Source organism: Equus przewalskii, chromosome 7 (genome assembly GCF_037783145.1).
Source record: "Equus przewalskii isolate Varuska chromosome 7, EquPr2, whole genome shotgun sequence".
NCBI classification, from domain to species: Eukaryota; Metazoa; Chordata; class Mammalia; order Perissodactyla; family Equidae; genus Equus; species Equus przewalskii.
The window spans coordinates 42,439,412-42,459,039 of NC_091837.1; the positions used below are offsets into that span (position 1 = coordinate 42,439,412).

The window sequence follows — 19,628 nt, forward strand, 5'->3', positions numbered from 1 at the left end:
GATCTTTATAAAACCTCTTTATTAGGCAAGAAAGTACCTCAATTTTAATTTGCATTTCTTCGAAATTCCTCCGTTCGTTTACAGGTTCTATTTCCACTCTAATTCATTTAGAATGCTTCAATTTGTCTCTGCCATGACGATTTAGAGTTTGAAGAGGCCTCAGAAACCTCCCAGACTGATTCCGTCACTTTCCAGCCCGGGAAACCTGTCCGAGACAATGAGGTGCAAAGCTACAGGGAACTTGCACCCCGGGGCTGGGGCCGGACTCGTAGGGCGTTTTTCCTACTACCTGACCACATCCAACCTACAGACCCAACCGGTTGTTAGAAACAACAGTCTATTACCATCAAGGCAGACCTATCTCTGAAGCATTCAAAGCGCTTCGACATTTATTTTTGTCACAAAACCCCGACAGGGAAGGCTAGACATTTTCATTAATAAGTAGAAAGACGGAGTTGAGGGGCGGAGCAAGGCCTCTCTCAGCTCTTCTACTGGCTACACTAACAAAAACAAATCCCGGGCTCGTACTGACCCACGGTTTTGAAACAGGGGAAAATGACTTTTTAAAAACGACAACCGCAGGGACACCGCGTTCCCACCCCACCTGCGGCCAGTCGAGGCGGGGCCGGGCCGGCGAAGCCGGCGGGCGGGGGGCGCGCGCTGAGCGCAGGCGCGCACCTGTCCAGGCGCAGGGGCCTCGTGCCCGCGCGCCGCGCCCGCCGCCCGCGCGCCCGCGCCTCTCCCGGCTTCCCCCTCACCTCGCTGCTCTCTCCGCCCTCCAGGCCCCGCCTCGCCGCTCCCGGTCTCCTCCCTGCAGTCGCCCGTGGCTCCGCGGGCGAACTGCGTGTTGCTGCGTCATCGCCAGTGGCCGGTTTGAATGAGCCTCTTGTCGCAGCCCCGCTGCCGCCACCGCCGCGCCTCTGCCTCGGCCGCCGCCGCAGCTTCTTCGCGTCCTTTTGCCTTCGACGCTCCTGCCAGGCCCAGCCTTCCTGCGCCGCCGCCGCCCCTCGCGCCTCGCCATGCCGCTCTACTCCGGTGAGCTCCCTCCTCGCCTCCTGCCCAGCCCGGCGCTAGGCCTCGGAGTAGGCCTGGCCTGCGGGGCGGGCGCCCGGCCGAGCCCTGGGCGGGGGAGGAGACAGGGGAGGCGTGTGTGTGGGGAGGTGACTGCGGCATGGGGATGACCCCGGCCCCTTTCTCCCTGCCAGTTCCGAGCCCTGCAGCTCGAGGGAGCGCTCTCCGTCCTGGGCCGCCAGGTGGGTGGGGTGGGAGCGGGAGTGGAGATGGAAGCAGCGAGCGTTGGCCTCTCCGAGTGGTGACTCTGCAGAATAGTTTCTGCCGCTGTCCTCGTGGGCCAGGAAAGGCGAGGGTGTGTCCCGGGGACCAGGCTGGAGGGGTGCTGGGGTTTCCCTGGGCTCCTCGGTGGTAGCTGCGGAAGGGAGCGGCCAGGAGGGGCAGTCTGAGGCCAGGGAGGGATCGAGGGACCGGGGAGGTGAGGTTGGCCGTCAGCGTTCTGGGGGTTTCCTTCTATAGCATCCTTGCCTTTGGCTCACCCGCCCTTTTTGTACCAATTTCGGTTTTATCCCGAGGCAGATTGCGAATTTATCTTTTTGCTTCGTTTTCATTTTATCACACATTGTGCTTTGGGCTTCTCTGTCCCGAGCATAATGTTAGCTTTGAGAGGTAGGTGAAATACAAATATCCATGGGCGTCATTTCCTTTTGATTGGCGTTTGACAGCGTTATTTTGCATAACGGCAGTCCGAGGTACTGGCCAGGGGTCACATTTTTTCTTAGTTAAATGGACCTTGCTAGTCTTATTCAAAATGGCACCTAAAATGTGTGTGGTGGCTCCGGTTGGTTGTGGATCTGTGATTCATTGGCCATCCTTGACTCTCAGTCATAATTCGTTTATGGAAGATTCAGTATTTTCAAAGAATGATATGAAACAAAAGAGTAATGTTTAATCTCGAGGTGGATTCTTGACTTTCTAGAATCTTGAATCGAATGCCTTCATAGTGATTGCTTAACCTCTTTCTGAGGCCACAATGATTAACAGTAGAATGGTATATTCTGTTTATGCAATATAAAATTGAGGGGCATTAATTAACTAATGGCGGTAAATACCCAGAGTATACTAATACTACTAAAACACACTGGTAGACTCACATACAGCAAAACCAGTCCCTCTCTTTGTTCCCCTCAAAAATGCATGTACTCACCAAACTATCTTAAAAATTGAGTTCTGGGCCAGCCGGGCTGAGTGGTTGAGTTCGTTCGCTGAGCTTTGGCGGCCTGTACCTAGATCCCGCTCATCGGGCCGTCCTGAGGCAGTGTCCCACATAGAGGAGCTAGAATGACCTACAACTAAGATATGCAACCATGTACTGGGGCTTTGGGGAGGGAAAAAAAGAGGAAGATTGGCAACAGATGTTAGCTCAGGGCCAATCTTCCTCACCAAGAAGCATATCTTTAAAAAAAAAAAAAAGATTCTTTTAAAAAAAGAGAAAATTGAGTTCCATCTTAAATATTTAATCAGATCTTTTCCTCATTTCCAAAATGAGGGAATTGTAGATTTCTAAGGTTTCTTCCTTTGACATCTCCATATTGAGAATCTGTATTTTCAGGTTCTGCAAAAATGAGAACATTTTAAGTACCTTTTCTTAAGTTTTAGTAGCACATAAAATATTCAGATTCTTATATGGTTAGGGATAAGTGCTAGAAAAATCAATGAACACCTGTGTGCCTGGCACAGGGCTATTGTTTTTATACATGGTACTTTGTTTTAATCTTCAACGTAATCCTGTGATACCGATCTGATTCTCCTTTATGGGTAAGCAAAGAGTTTAAGTAACTTGCTGGTGGTGACACAGCTAAATAAATTGCAGGTGGGTTTCTCTTCATTATTTCTAATACTGTTTTGGTTTAGTCTCATCGCTTGCTTATATTATTGTAATATATTTCTAGCTTATCTCAGTGATTACAGTTGTGCTCCCTTCAAACCTATTTTCCCTGATGCTGCTAGAGGGATCTAATGTTCAAACCAGACCAACATGGCCTGTATAAAAACCTTTCAGGGGTTGCTCACGTCCTACAGCATAAAGCCCCGTACATTTTAGCATGACTTATGTTATCTTCCTTGACTTGATCCTTGGCCAGCTTCCAGTTTCAGCTGCTTGCTCTTCACTCTGGGAATTACTTACATCTCGGAACACGCTATGCTGCTTTATACTTTTGAATGTTTTTCTTGTCTTTTCCAGGAATGCTTTTATTCGCTCTTGTTTTCTGGCTAACGTCTAATTTTTTCTTTGATGCTCAACTCAAAGTTGATAGTGATAATTCAAAGTTATCACTTCCTCCAGGGAATCCTTCCTCACTCATGAAGCTTTACTCTGTACTCCTGTAGCATTTATAATATTTATATTGTTAATTATCTTAAGCTTTTTCCCTGTCTCTCCTTGAGTAAACTATTAAGTTTGTTCATAGTTTCCCTAATGCTTGTTACTGGGCTTATTGAATGAGTGCTAACCACATTAATTGAACTGGTGAAAGAATTGAGATTTGGAGTCAGAGTCAGTTTTTCATATTCTGATTTTAGTAGTTGGAAATCAGACCATTGTTAGTTTTGAGATTCTCATTTTGAGTAGGTATTAATTTTTCAGTGGAAACAAACACTGTTTATCCTTGAGTTTATTTATTTTTACATATTTTAAAAGTTAGCTATTTTATGAGGCTGATTGAAATTTTTTTATTGTGGTACAGTATATGTAACATAAAATGTACTGTTTTAACCGTTTTTTTCTTTTTTGTGTGTGTGAGGAAAATTTGCCTTGAGCTATCATCCATTGCCCATCCTCTTTTTTTTGCTTGAGGAAGATTAGCCCTGAGCTAACATCTGTGCCAGTCTTCCTCTACTTTGTATGTGGGATGCCTCCACAGCATGGCTGATGAGTGGAGTAGGTCCACACCTGGGATCTGAACCTGCGAACTCTGGGCTGCGGAAGCGGAGTGTGTGAAACCCTAACCACTTGGCCAAGGGGTGGCCCCCTATTTTAACCTTTTTTTTTTTTTTTTTAAGATTGGCCCTTAGCTAACATCTGTTGTCAATCTTTTTTTATTTTCTTCTTCTCCCCACCCAAAGGCCTTGCAGTACATAGTTGTATGTTCTAGACGAAGGTCCTTCTAGTTCTGCTGTGTGGCACACTGCTTCGGCATGGCTTGATGAGCAATGCTAGGTCCGCGCCCATGATCTGAACCAGCAAAACCCTGGGTCACCTAAGTGAGGCACATGAGCTTAACCACTCGGGCATGGGGCTGGCTATTTTGAAGTGTACAGTTTTTGGCATTAAGTACATTCTTGTAGTTGTACAACCATCATCACAATCTACCTCTAGAACTTTTTCATGTTACTAAACTGAAACTCTGTACCCATTAAACAGTAACTCCCTATTTCTGCTTCCCCCTAGCCTCCTGGCAACCACTACTCTACTTTCTCTCTATGAATTTGACTACTTTATTAGGTACCTTACATAAGTGGAATCATACAATATTTGTCCTTTTGTATCTGGCTTATTTCACTTAGCATAATATCTCCAAGGTTCATCCACATTGTAGCACATGGAAGAATTTCATTACTTTTTAAAGCTAAATAATATCCATTGTGTGTATATATCATGTACTGTTCATTCATTCATCTGTTGATAGTCACTTGGGTTGCTCCCATCTTAGGCTGTTGTGAATAATGCTTCTGTCAACGTGGGTATACACATATCAGTTTGAGTTGCTGCTTTCCATACTTTTGGGTATATACTTAGAAGTGGAATTACTGGATCATATGGTAATTCAGTGTTTAATTTTTTGAGGAACCATCATACCTTTTTCCCCAGTGGCTGCACCATTTTATATTCCAGTCATCAGTGCACAGGGGTTCCAGTTTCTCCACATCCTCACCAACACTTGTTATTTTCTGTGTTGTATTGTTTTTGGGTTTTTTCCTAATAGCCATTGGTATGTCTATGAAGTAGGATTTCTGTCTTTTCTAATGATTTAGTTATATCTTTGGATTCTTCTTAATATTTGACCACCTCTTGCTCAGGAACCATACCTTTCATTTCTCCCACACGTTTCTTCTTATAATTTAGCATCTTTATTCCTTAACCTGTTTTAAATATGCTTTATTCTCCCAAGAATTTTTTTCTTCTTTCAAATTATCTTTCTAACGTTTCTTTCCTCTCTTTATTCCAACAGTATATACTGATTTTAGTGATTGTTTAATTAAACACATTTTGAAGTCTGTGAACCTTATTTTCGAAACTATTTCCGTGTTGTTCACGTTTTGCAGAGATTATTGGAGTAGGATTCAGAAGACTTGAATATTTACTAACTAGTTTTGTGAGGTTAGTAAATCAATCAACTTCTCTTAAGTCTCTTTCCTTATTTATCAAATGAGAAGTTGGATTAGATCTAAAGTTTATTGAGAACTTACTGCATTCAAGTCACTCCTGATTAGCATAATGGGCATGAAAAAGATGAATGACATAGTTTAGTTTTCAAGAACTAGCCTTATAGTCCCTAAGGATCTTATAAATCTGTCTTATTATTTTGTAAATGAAAAAAATAAATTATGGTTTTATTAACAGTTACTGTGAAATGGGGAAAGGAGAAATTTGAAGGTGTGGAATTGAATACTGATGAACCTCCAATGGTGTTCAAGGCTCAGCTTTTTGCACTGACTGGAGTCCAGCCAGCGAGACAGAAAGTTATGGTGAAAGGAGGAACATTGAAGGTAAAATTTAGTCCAAATCTTCATTACTATTTATTATATAATTAGTGAAAATAACACCAGAAATGTAGCATATGCAGTATTTTTTATTTAGTCAAGGTATGTAATCTCTGGGATTAAAACTCTTGTTCATGTTAGTGTAAGAGGGGAACATTGTAGCCATTTCAAAACGCTATGTTATAAAAGCATCATTAAAATTTTCATTTTAAAGTGCATTATATCAATGAATACCTCTAGGGATCAGGGGAGTGGGGCACTTCCTATGAGGATGTGTTAGAAGTATTTTATTTTATTTAGACTAATATAAAATCTATTTATTTCCTTAAGTAATTTTCTGTTATAGAGGTGCAAAATTTTATGTTTTGTTAAAAATATGGAACAATATGGTAAATTTGTTTTTTAAAAAAATGACTACTACAGAATGTATTTTTGTATATGCATTCAAATGTTGAAATTCAGAGTATTTTAACATCTTTACCAAAGCCCCATTTCTGGAATACTGGAAAACTTCATTTTTTCCTTTGGCTTTTTTTGCATCCTACCCATTAAAAGAGAGCCCTTTTCTCTTGAATTATTGCTATCTAACACCTATCTGGAGATGGGAGAAAAAAATTTTTGTTTAAAAAGAGAGGGAGCCTAATTTTTTCTTTAGTTCCTTTGGAATGATCACATTGACTGCAGTTAAGAGTCCAAGCTTACTAGCATCATTGATGAAGGGCCACAAAGCAAAACTATTTTCTTTATTATTGTTTGTAATACCATTTAAGTGTAGTATATTAAAAACTGCTTTCTTCAAGAGTCAGATATGAAATGCTAAAGAGCTGTAGTTAACTTTAGAGATAAGGGCTGGCTCCCCTTGTCAGCGGGCAGTAAAAGATGTTGGTGAAGAAACATTGTTTCCCCTCCAAATTGCGGTATGAGCTTTTGGCCATTAGTGAACTTGATAAGCCAATTTGTACTGAGCTGTGTACTGGTGGTGTATTGTGGAGAATTATAGAAAAATGCTGCTTAAGTGAAACTATGACTACTAACAGCTACCACTTAGTGAATACCTATTGTGTGCCAGGCTCTTCCTTTGTTTTAATTCTCAACTGTATGTATTTTAAAAGTGAGGAAAGTAAATCTGTTTTACGTATTTTATAAGTGAGGAAATTGAGCATCAGAGAGGTTTAAGTAACATAGTAAGGTACCAAAAGAGCTTGAGATTTACAAGCTGAGCAGATATGGGTTCATTTCCCAACTTTGTGTGAGCTGGAATAAGTAAGTGATCTGAGGAGGCAAATATAGTTATCATTCCTTCTGATTAGCATTAATAGCCCTTGAACTGAGAAGGGCCTTTAGGAAGTTCCTGTTCCACTTTGAAGCAGGGTGTCCAAAGAGATAATTAGTGACATCACCAAAGGAAAGCATATGAGTGCCTGGCACTTTCTGTAAAAAAAAAAAAAAGAGTAATGTGGAACTGACTTTATTCTGTGAAGGGAAAGGCTTAGCTGCACTAGGCCAAAATATCTATGGACCAATCATGGCGTTAAAAAAAATCGTTTTAACTGAACCTATGGAAGTGAAAGTATTTAATTGCTTCCTAGGTGTAAAATTTAGGACTTGAGAAACATTTGTGGACATGGCAAATATTATTAAGTGTTGATTTGCCTCTGGTAGTCTTGTTTACTCTCCTGATATAATTTTTAATACTACTTTCATTCTCAAGAGTCTCCTGATTTGGGTGATAAATTATATATTCACTTAATTATGTAAATTATATATTCACTTAATTATGTAGTCCTTGTAAGTTATTCTTCATTCTTGTCACATAAGCTAGTTATTAGCTCTGCTGGTTCTACACATTCAATAAACATGCAAGAAGTTAGTATCTGTCATTTGTCATCAATCAAGTGTTTTTTAGTACTTTTGGTGCTGCCAAGTTTACTGTCTTTTAGATTGTGTCTTACACAGTTTAAGCAATTGTTAGGCTTACTAGGACTGCATGGGTTTTTTGTTTTTTGTAAAATACTTTTGATTACAGTAATTTTAAATAAAATCTGCATACAGAAAAACGTTCTATTTTGAAGTAGTTTAAAATTAGTTGTTTATTAGATTATGTTCAGATTGTACAGAGTGGTTAAATGTTTTTTTAATTTGTCTTTGAAACAGGATGATGATTGGGGAAACATCAAAATAAAAAATGTAAGTATTATCTTAAGAAAGCTTATTATAATGCAATTTCCTAATTATTACTCCAAAATATATTCCAAAAGCCTTTTTTTCCATTTGTATATCCAGTTATTCCAGCACCATCTATTGAAAATACTCTCCTTTTCCCATTGACTTGTGTCTTGCTTGAAAATCAGTTGTAGTTCTATTTTTGGACTCTTGTTTCATTGATAGATTTGATTAAATTTATACTAGTTCCATATGGACTTGATTAAAAGCTTTATAATACAAGTCTTGAAATAAGATAGTATGTTCACGATGACTTCTTCAAGAATATTTTAGCTCCTTTGCATTTCCTTATAATTTTAGAGTAAGTTTGTTAGTTTCTACAAATGGACTCCTGGAATTTTGTTTGAGATTGCATTGAATCTGTAGTTCAGTTTGGGGAGAATGAACATCTTAGCTGTATGGAGTATTAAAATCCTTAAATATGGTGTATTTTTCCATTTATTTAGCTCTTTATATTTTCTTAGCAAAGTTTTGTAGCGTTTCAGTGTGGAGATCTTACATGGTTTTTGCTAGATTCTTGGAAGTTGATGTTTCTTGGTTGTTGAAAATGGTATTTTTAAAAAATTTCATTTTCCATTGTTTATGGCTAGGTTATGAAAAGACAGTTTATTTTCATCCTTTGGCCTTGCTAAATTCACTTATTAGTTCCAGTAGTTTTTTTCTGTATATTCCAGTGGATTTTCTATGTACATAAGCATGTAATCTATAAATAGAGGCAGCTTTACTTCTCCCTTTCCAGTCTTTGTAACTTTTATGTTTTTACTGTCTTACTCCGTTGGCCAGGACTTCTAATACAGTTTTGAATAGAAAGTGGTAAGAGTGGGCATCCTTGTCTATTCCTAGTTCACTAAGACCTTTTAGATTAGGCATGGCTGTTGAATTTTAAGTGCTTTTTCTGCTGCTTATTGAAATGATCATATGACTTTTCTCTGTTATTCTGGTAATCTAGTTAGTCTCACTGATTTTTAACTGTTACACCTTGCGTTCCTGCTATGTGTAGTTCTCAGTTTCTTGGTCTTTGTGACCCCTTTACCCTCTTAAAAATTATTGGTTTTAAATCCCAAAGAGTTTCATATTTATGGGTTATATCTATTGATTGAGAAATTTAAAAAAATACTATTCATTTAAAAATAACAATACCAAACCCATTACAAGTTAATCTAATGTTTTTCAAAACAAAAAAAAATAGTGAAATGACTGGCATTGTTCTACAGTTTTGCAAATCTCTTGACAGTCTAGGTTAGTAGAAGATAACTGAATTCTCATATTTGCCTCTGCATTCAATCTGTTGTGATATGTTGTTTTGATTAAAGTATATGTAAGAAATCTGGCCTCACATAGTTAAATAGTTGGACGAGGGAGGTGTCTTTTCAGATAAAATGGTGAACATTTTTCTTTCATAGTATACCAAAACTCAACACATGATAATTTATTGTTGGTTAGTTTGATGTGGTAGAAACCACATCAGTGACCTTTGTACGTTAAAATCTATTTGTCTGTTTTGCACTTAGGATGGGTCTTATACCCATGCATGATTTTGAACATCATGTATTGGTCATTTGGTAAATAATGGTTTTCTGAGTTTTTTAGATCTTATGTATGTTGATGCATTTCATTATACAATGTCAAAAAATTGCATTAGTTAATGTCATTACCAACCTCAACAAAAAAATCTTTAAATAGTTGAAAGCTGCCAGGTGCATAGTGACAGATACAAAATTCTTATTTTCACTTGAAAGCTCTAATTTTTTTTTCACTGTAAAAAATCAGACTCCACCTTTTATTGGGGGTGTGGCAAGATCACTTTGTAGGAGAGCATTTAGGATAGGAGATATTGGTGCAGCTATCTTTGGAAAATATAATCTGCCACATTTGACCTCTGGCCACAGCAATTTACATTCCTCCCGAATGCAAATCCACCCTGCCCTTCCAGACCCCCAGAGTCTAATTCGATTTCGGCATCAACTCAAACTCCAGGATCTTGTCATATTAACCAAGTCCAAGTCCAGATGAAGTTCTTCAAGTGCAATTTCTTGGGTATAGCTCCTCAAGTATGGTTCCTCATTCTGAACACTTGTAAACCAGAGACAAGTTATATGCTCCCACACACCCAGTGTGTACAGTGGTGATACAAGGATAGGATAACCACAATAGAATCCATTCAGAAAGAGGGAGAATGGGAAGCAATATAGAATCATTGATCCATTGCAGTTCTGGAATCCACCCAGGCACATGTCTTATTTCCTTGATTTGGTCCCAGTATCTCTCCCTGGTAATGATTTTCCATGATTGTGACACTCTACTCTGAGCTTTGGTTCCATCTTCTGAATCAAACTTTGATTTCTATAAAACATAGCCTCTGTTTGCAGCTGAGTAGCTCTCTCAGCCTTGAAAGCTCTAATTTTGTCATTGGCAACTATGAATATTGTCAGTTGTTTTCCCTGAAGCAACAAGCTCACTTCATTCATTTTTGAGAAAATGTTGGCTAAATACCCAAGTCTAAAAACGCATAATTTGTCAGTTGTTTTAAGTAAAAATACTACATGTAAAAAAAACAACTAGTCCAGTTTGCAACTTAAACATTTACGCAAGCGTATCCCAAAGACAGCTATCATACTTAGGTACCCAGAAGTGGTGTTTTCTTTTTTAATTGATTGGCAATTTGTAATTATTTCTTCAATAGACTTTAGTTTTTAGACTAGTTTTAGGTTCACAGCAAAACTGAGCGGGAGATACAGAACTTCCCCTGTGCCCTCCTCCCTCCGTATGTATGCGCGTAGCCTTCTCCAGCAGCAGCCTCCCCACCAGCATGGCGCATCTTTTGCAGTTGATGAACTGGCATTGACACATTGTTATCATCCAGAGTCCGTGGTTTATCTTAGGGTTCACTCCTGGTGTTGTGCATTGTATGGGTTTGGACAAATGTGTAATGATATATATCCAGTATTATAGGCTCATATAGAGTAATTTCTTTGCCCTAAAAGTCCTCGGTGCTCTGCCTATTCATCCCCTCCTCTCCCCAACCCCTGGCAGCCATTGATATTTTTACCCTCTCCGTAGTTTTGCCTTTTTCAGAACGTCATATAGTTGGAATTATACAGCATGCAGCCTTTTCAGATTGCTGCTTTCACTTAGTAATATGCATTTAAGTTTCCTCCGTGTCTTTTCATGGCTCAATAACTCAGTTCTTTTTAGTGCTGAATAATATTCCATTGTCTGGATGTGCCAGTTTGTTTATTCATTCACCTACTGTAGGACGTCTTGGTTGCCAGGAGAAGTAAGTTTTTTATGGGTACTTCCCATTCCATAATATAGAATATCGAAAAGAAGTGTATTCAAGGGTTGAGATTTAATAAAATTAATCACTTTTACTGGTTCATTTTGATGTCACTGCTTTGATATATGCTAAACTGTTAAACTGCCACTGTTGATTTACCACCATCAGTGCAGATGTCAACACAGTGAAAAAGGGAAATAAATAGCATCTTGGTATTATTAAGAAAATAGTTTTGACCTTGCTGGCTCTGTGACAGAAGCTCAGAGACCCCACAGGGGTTCACGGACAACACTTGAGAACTGCAGCCTGGGACAAATTCACTAAGTCATGATGTATTTGTCTCTTTTATGTATTGCTGGATTTAATTTTCTCATATTTTTAAGGATATTTGCATATATGTTTATGAGGGATATTAGTATTTTTATTTTGTATCATCTTTCATTTTGTTATCAGGGTTATATTGGACTCATTAATAGAATTGGGGACGTATTCCCTTCTCTTTTCTGAATGAGTTTGTGTAAGATCGGTATTATTTCTATAAATATTTGAAGTAGTTTACCAGTGAATTCTGTTTGGACTTAGCTTTTCTTTGTGGGAATTTATTTGGTTGATGTGCAATTTCTTTAATAGATATAGGGCTATTTAGATTTTCTACTTTTTCTTATGTGAGTTTTCGTGGATTTTCTCTTTTGAGGAATTTATTTTAAATATGTTGAATTTATCAGCATAAAGTTCGTCATATCGAATATTCATTAATTGTCCTTTTGTATCTGTTATTATTTATTGATGTTCCCTCTTTCATTCCTGATGTTAGTAATATAAGTAGTTCTTATTTTTTTTGGTTGGTGTTGCTAAGGATTTATCAGTAAATCTTTTCATTTTTGACTTTGTTGATTTTATATATTACCCATTTTCTGTTTTATTGATATCTAAGTTACTTCCTTTTTTTTTCTACTTTGGGTTTAAATTGCTTCATTTTCTTGCTTTTTAAAGTGTATGCTTAGATCATTGATTTTTATACCTTATTTTCTTATATAAACAGAAGTAATACTAATTTCTCTTTAAGAACTTTTAGCTGTATTCACAAATTTTAATATGCTGTGTTTTTATTATGCAGTTAAAATATTTTCTAATTTACCTTGTGATTTCTTTTTCGTCCCATGGATTTTTTAAAACTATGTTGTTTCATTTCCAATTATTTGGGGCTTTTTCTAATATATTTGTATTATTTATTTCTAATTTGATTCTGTTATGGTCATGTAACATACCCTAGATTATTTCAGTCCCCTGAAATTTATTGGTACTTGTTTTATGGCCCATCCATTTGGTGATTATTTCATGTGCACTTGAAAACAATTTGTATTCTGCTGTTTTTGGGTAAAATGTTCTATAGATGTCAGGTCAAGTTGGTTTATAGTGTTCAGGTCCTCTGTATCCTAACTGATTTTTTGTCTACTTCTTTTATTAAGTGTGTTGAAATCTCCAACTGTTAGTGTAGATTCGATTGTATCTCCTTTCAGTTATATCAGTTTTTGCTTCATGTTTGTTTTTTTTTTCTTTTTTCCTGAGGAATATTTGCCCTGAGCTAACATCTGTGCCAGTCTTCCTCTGTTTTGTACGTGAGTGGCTGTCACAGCATGGCTGCTGACAACTAGTGTAGGACTGTGCCCAGGAACCAAACCCTGGCTGCCAAAGTGGAGTATGCCAAACTTAACCACCAGGCCACAGGGCTCGTCCCTGCTTCATGCATTTTGAAGTTCTGTTTTTGGGTGCATACATCTATAAGATTGTTATATCTTCATGAATTGACCTTTCATCACAATGAACCGTCCCTCTTTATCCTTGATAATATTCCTTGTTCTGAGGTCTGCTTAATAGAGCTATTCCATATTTCTTTTAATTATTGATTGCATTTCATATATTTTTTTCATCCTTTTGCTTTTAATCCATCTATGTCTTTATATTTAAAATGGGTTTTTTTAAAAGAGCATATACTTGAGTCCTGCTTTTTTATCCGATCTTAAAATCTCTACCTTTTAATTGGAACATTTAGACCATTTATGTTCAATGTAATTATCAATATATTTGAGTTTAAGTTTACCATCTTGCTATTTGTTTTCTGTCTCATTTGTTCCTTTCTTCTTTTTCTTCCCTTTTTTTGATTTTTAAAATTTTGTGTTTATCTCTACCTTTGCATACTCTTTGTTTTGCTATTTGTGTTTTTATAACAGCTTTATTCAGATATAATTCACAGACCATAAAATCCAACCCTTTAAGGTGTTCATTTGTGTTTTCTACTATATTCATAGAGTTGTGCAACCATCAACACTAGATAGTTTTAAAAAAATGTAATCCCAAAAAGAAAGCTTGTACTCATTAACATTTTTAAAATTCTCCCCTACACCTCCAGAGTTTTAATGATTCCTATAGGATGCCAGTTCTCCAACTGTATCCTGGGAAGCCTAGGCAGTACCCAAGACTCTTTCAAGGGGTCCTTGCGATCAAAACTATTTTCATATTGATACTAGGATTTTATTTGCCTTTTTATTATTTGTTTATGAGTATGCAGTAGAGTTTTTCATAGGCTCCGTGACACGCGATATTGTAGCAGATTGAATGAAGAAGGAAATATGAAAATCTACTGTCTTCTCTTAAGCTAGACATTAAATTTGAGAAAATGTACAACAGAGTCACTCTTCACTAATTTTCTTTGTTTTGAGAAATACCATTATCTTTTACAGAAAATGTTTTTTATCTTAACATTAAATGGGTATATTATTATTTTTAAAATGAATAATAATTCATTAATAGTTCATTACTTAAAGTATTATTAAAATTTTTCAGCTCTAATTTCTAATATGGTAAATATTCATAGATAAAACTTAAATAACAGAAGTGCTTTGGAGTTCTCAGTTTTTAAAAATGTAAAACCATAGTCATCAAACTGAACTGTGGGCCAAATCTGGCCTGCATCCTGTTTTTGTAAGGCCTGCAAATTAAGAATTTTTTTTTTTTTTTTTAAAGATTTTATTTTTTTCCTTTTTCTCCCCAAAGCCCCCCGGTACATATATTCTTCGTTGTGGGTCCATCTAGTTGTGGCATGTGGGACGCTGCCTCAGCGTGGTTTGATGAGTAGTGCCATGTCCACGCCCAGGATTCGAACCAACGAAACACTGGGCCGCCTGCAGTGGAGCACACGAACTTAACCACTTGGCCACGGGGCCAGCCCCAAATTAAGAATGTTTTTAAAATTTTTAAAGGGTTGAGGTTGAAAACAACAAACAACATGCAACAGAGACTATGTGTGGCCCAGATAGCCTAAGATATTGATTATATGCCCCTCAATAGGAAAAGTTTGCTGACTCTTGGTATAAAGGGTCCTAAGATGATATGTTTTTGAACTGCTGCTGTAGGGTTTATATTACGTATCTAAATTATTATCTACTTCACCTCAGCATTTTTCATTGTATAATCTATTTTCTTAATTTTAAATGCCATTTAGTCTTTGTTTATTCTTTTTCAGAAATTTCTAACTGTTTTCATGGTTATGAATTTGCTACCATGAATTTGTTTTCATGGTGAATGAATTATTTTGTAAAGTTTCAAAAAGGAATTTCATTAAATTTATGTAATAATTTAGAATCACATCTTTACAATAATTTTTCCAGTTCAGAAATGTGTTATGTCCTTCAGTTTATTTTGGTGTTCTTTTAATAAATAAAGCAAAGTTTTCTTATTGAAGTATTACGTATTTCTGGTTAGGTTTACTCCTAGATATTTCTTGGTATTCTTTCTTATCTATTGTATTTTCTAACTGGCTATTGCTAGTATGTTCTATGAATATTTGATTTTCCTGAGACAGTTGTCTTTGGAAAAAGATTCTTTAGTGGTAGCTGACTACTGCTTTGCTGTTATCTTATAGAAAACTTAGTAAAAATAACAGTTGATAGGATAAAGGTTATTGGATTTCAACATAGGTACTTTAAGACTGAGTTTATTGACCGTATTTGTTTCCTAATTTTAATTCTCATTATTTTTCTCTTCTCTTACTGTCTTTTTTTTTTAGACTTCCACTTCTGGCTTTTTTTTGCTTTTTGTTTTTTTATACCCCTCCACCCTTTTCTTTGTCTCATGTGTTCATGTCTTCCAATTAAATATTAAGTAAGATGTCATTCACATTTCAGGATTGTGAGATTTAGGGCGACAGTAGCCTCATTGTTCTTCTATTGTATGGAGTGTTAGTATATATTGAGTGTAAGTATTCCCTTAGGTTAATAATGTGTAGAATTATAAAATTGGACATTTTGAACTAATTTGTGTGTTTGTTTTGATGTTTTCCAATAATGGAGATTTCAGTGCTCTCAAAATATTTCTATTCAAATGTAAATAATTGTTACAGTTATACAATAGACATTCACAGAAAGAATTTTATTAGGGCTTAAGTATTTTTTCTGGGGAGAAGTGATCATTTGAAGATGTCCCTCCCCTCCAATATTGTAATCATTCTCGACTTTCTTTATGACAATATTTATTTTTTCATTCTTAAGATATAATTTATAGAGAGTAAAATTCACCTATTTTTTAGTGTACAGTTCGATGAATTTGGTTAATTTTATACAGTTGTGTAACTAACAACACAATCAAGATATAGACGTTTCACCACTATAAAAAGTTTCTTTGTGCTTCTTTGATGGTAAGCAGGTGACCTCTGGCCTGAAGCAGCTGTCCTAGTACTTTTTTTTTTTAACAATTCGATAAGCTTTAGTATATTTACAAAGTTGTGTAACCTTCACTACAATCTAATTTTAGAATATTTCGACCACCCCAGAAAGACAGGCGTACCTGTTTAAAGTGACTCCCTCTTTCCACCTTTAGCCCTAGCAACCACTCATCTACTTTGTGTCTCTATAGGTTTACCTTTTTGGCACATGGAAGCAGTATATGTTTTTCTGTGTCTGGCTTCTTTGATTGGATAAAAACATGATCAACTTTTGAGCATTTTCATAAAATTAATTTTTTTTAAACAGGGAATGACTCTGCTAATGATGGGGTCAGCAGATGCTCTTCCTGAGGAACCTTCAGCTAAAACTGTCTTTGTAGAAGACATGACAGAAGAACAGTTAGCATCTGCTGTAAGACGTACCACATTTTCAATATTTGATCTCACTACGTTTCAGAAGTACAGTTACTAAGATGCCTTTCAGAAAGTAGCATCTAAATGTTTTGAAGATTTAATTTTTAACAGTAAGATGTATGTTTTTAGCAGTAAATAAAAATTTTATTTTTGAAATTGGCTTAAGGGGTCCTTCCATAATTGGATAATTCATGATAAAGTCAATATCTGTAATAAATTTGTGTCTGGCAGATGGTTCTATTTAAGTGTTTACTTTTATGGGAAAACAAGCTCAAAGAGGTTAAGTAGTTTAAATGCTGGGATATTTAAATTCTTCAAACCTTCTGTGTTGAAAATACACACAGTTTATTCTTAATTTAAATGTAGTGTTGGTTTAGAAACTGGTCAAAACATACTTGCCAAATGTTGTTATTACTATTTTTTTTACTACTCAACATTTATATAAACCGTTACATAAACCATTCGGGGGTTTTTTTGAAGTGTTAAGTATATATTTTGTTACCTTGTTCTAATGGTAAGCCTGCAAAGGAGGCAGGAATGATATGATTGCTGTTTTATTATTTTCAAGAAGGGAATTAAAATACAGAATGAGGGTCAGCATGATGCAAGTAAAAGTTTTTGTTGGGGAAATAAAACGTTGTTACTTTAGAGTGAAGGTGGAATGTAAATTGGTATGAGCTGGTAAATTGTATTTGTTTCAGAGTGTGAAGTTAGTGATTTATATATGCTATGTCATTTTATAAAAATCATTTAATCCTTTTCCTTAAATTAGATGGAATTACCATGTGGATTGACAAACCTTGGTAACACTTGTTACATGAACGCTACAGTTCAGTGCATTCGTTCTGTGCCTGAACTCAAAGATGCCCTTAAAAGGTACGACAGAAGAGAAATATTTTAAGTCTTCTTGGGTAAGGGAGGTCACATTTGGGTGAGTAGTGTTGTTTTGTGTATATATATATATTTTAGCAGCTTTATTGAGATATAATTCATTCATTGTATAATTCACCCTTTTAAAGTATTCAATTAAATGGTCTTTATTGTATTCGCAAGGTTGTTCAACCATTGCCACAATCTAATTTTAGAATATTTTCTTCCCCAACTCCTTGAGGAGCTACTGATCTCATATGAGTTTTGTGCATTCTGTAACTTAAAATAAATGTACAGGATGTCCTTTTTCTTTGGTTTGGGTTAGTTCACTCAGCATAGTTTTTGAGATTCGTCCATGTTATTGACTGTATCAGTAGTTCTGGTTGTTCTGCATTCCTGCCAATCTTGGGTAGTGTCAGTCTTTTCCATTTTAGTCACTCATGGTTTTATCACGCTGAGTAAGCAATCTCTCCCACCCCCAATGTTTGAGATTATCTGAATGATGATTTCTGATCTTTTGCCATATGACATTGCATTAATAAATACTATGGTTTAAATATTTCCTTTGGATGGCAAGTCCTTTGTACTGTTGTAAATTAACTGAAAATTACAAAGCTGAAAATGAATTTAGAAATTACTTTAATAGAAGCCCCTCATTTTATAGGTGAGCAAACTGATTTGAAATTTAAGTGACTTATTTAATGTTACATAGCAAGTTAGTGCTGAATCTAGGTGTCTTGATTTGGATTTTGGATTGTTTTTGATCTAATGCTTTTTTCTTCATTATTTCTGAAATTGTATTATTTTCTTTGTAATAATGGACGTAAATGTGTCCCCTTTTTTTACACTATTTTCAGAAAATGTTTGTTTTAGATGAGTTAGACAAAGGGAAAGAATTTAAAGTAGGCTTCATTTATCTAAATTTCCTTTTTTCTTAGCGCTCCTTTTTTGCCCATATAATGCTTAAAGGAACAAGACCAGAAGAGAAGAAAAATAGAAAGGTGGGAACAACTCTGAGAAACTTGCAGTTGAGGGTGTCATGATAAGTCCTTTTACCTGGTTTCTTCCCATAAGAGTTTCAGAATGAACTGAATCCCTCTCATTTAATTCTGCCTTCATGTTCCTAGGTATGCAGGTGCCTTGAGAGCATCAGGGGAAATGGCTTCAGCACAGTATATTACTGCAGGTCAGTATATGAAATATCCTACTTTTCAAGAGGGCATATGGTAGTCAGTAAATGTTATTTTTCACTCACAATTTGTTTACTATCTTTCAGTTTACAAAATGTGTTTTGTAAAACATCACCTCATTAAAATTGGAGTGCTTACACTTGTGGTAAACAACTTGGGACTTATTTTATCTAAATTATAGACCAGTGATGTCTGTCCTTTTTGAAAAACAATCTTTGGATCTTTTTGGATTAAATTATACTTTGGGCTTTAGATTCTATTAATAAAGTATATCTTTGGGGATATCCAGAGATGGATTTTATTATAGTTGTCATGATCATTATAAAAGAGAGTCTTAGTGAGTACTAGTGTAAGGAAGTGGTGTATGAGGTATGAGGAGAAATAGAAATTTTTAAAGGCTAGAAATAACTTATTTCTTCCTTACATGAGACTGTATCCCCCATCCCATTTTGGGACAATTTTACAAATGAGTTCTCTCTTAAACTATTGCGCTAGATTATTAAGGTTTTTTATAGCTGTGCTTATTTTGTTTGTAACAGCTTTATTGAAGTATAATTCACATATCATACAATTCACCCATTTGAAGTGTACAATTCATTGTTTTTAGTGTATTCTCACAGTTGTCCAACCATAAGCATAGTCAATTTTAGAACATTTTCATCACTCCAAAAAGAAACTCTGTAGCATTTAGCATTCACCCTGTTTTCCCCTCACCACTCCCAGCCCCGTGCAACCACTGTCAGTCTTACAGATTTGCCTGTTTTGTACTTCTGTTGTAAATGGAATTATACATACAATATGTGGTCTTTTGACTGGTTTCTTTCATTTAGAATGTTTTCAGCGTTCATCCACATTGTACATGTATCAGTGTACTTCATTCCTCTTTATTGCTGAATAAGAGTCCATTGTATGGATATACCATGTTTCCTTCATCCTTTCATTATTGAAAACGTTTGGATAGTTTGCACTTTCTGACTATTATAAATATTCCTAAACATTTGTGTACAAATCTTTATGTGGACATATGTTCTTATTTCTCTTGGATAAATATCTAGGAGTGGAATTGCAGGGTCCTATGGTAATTATATTTAACCTTTTGAGGAACTGCCAGACTGTCTTCCAAAGCAGCTGCATCATTTTACATTCCTCCCAGCATGCA

General features: G+C 36.3%; 1 protein-coding gene across 2 annotated transcripts in view; it reads left to right on the forward strand.

The window, feature by feature from the left end:
* The first annotated feature begins 632 nt into the window (after positions 1–632).
* USP14 (ubiquitin specific peptidase 14) overlaps positions 633–19,628 on the forward strand; it is a 35,659-nt gene continuing 16,663 nt past the window's right edge. Inside the window, exons 1-6 of one of the 2 annotated variants that reach the window (XM_008537995.2) lie at positions 633–1,035; positions 5,636–5,781; positions 7,930–7,962; positions 16,303–16,407; positions 17,182–17,285; positions 18,407–18,465. In XM_008537995.2, coding sequence (XP_008536217.2) covers positions 1,020–1,035; positions 5,636–5,781; positions 7,930–7,962; positions 16,303–16,407; positions 17,182–17,285; positions 18,407–18,465 — 463 coding nt within the window. In that variant the 5' untranslated portion in view covers positions 633–1,019. Of the gene's footprint in view, positions 1,254–5,635; positions 5,782–7,929; positions 7,963–16,302; positions 16,408–17,181; positions 17,286–18,406; positions 18,466–19,628 lie in introns of both variants that reach the window. The other variant, XM_008537994.2, reaches the window with a different exon arrangement.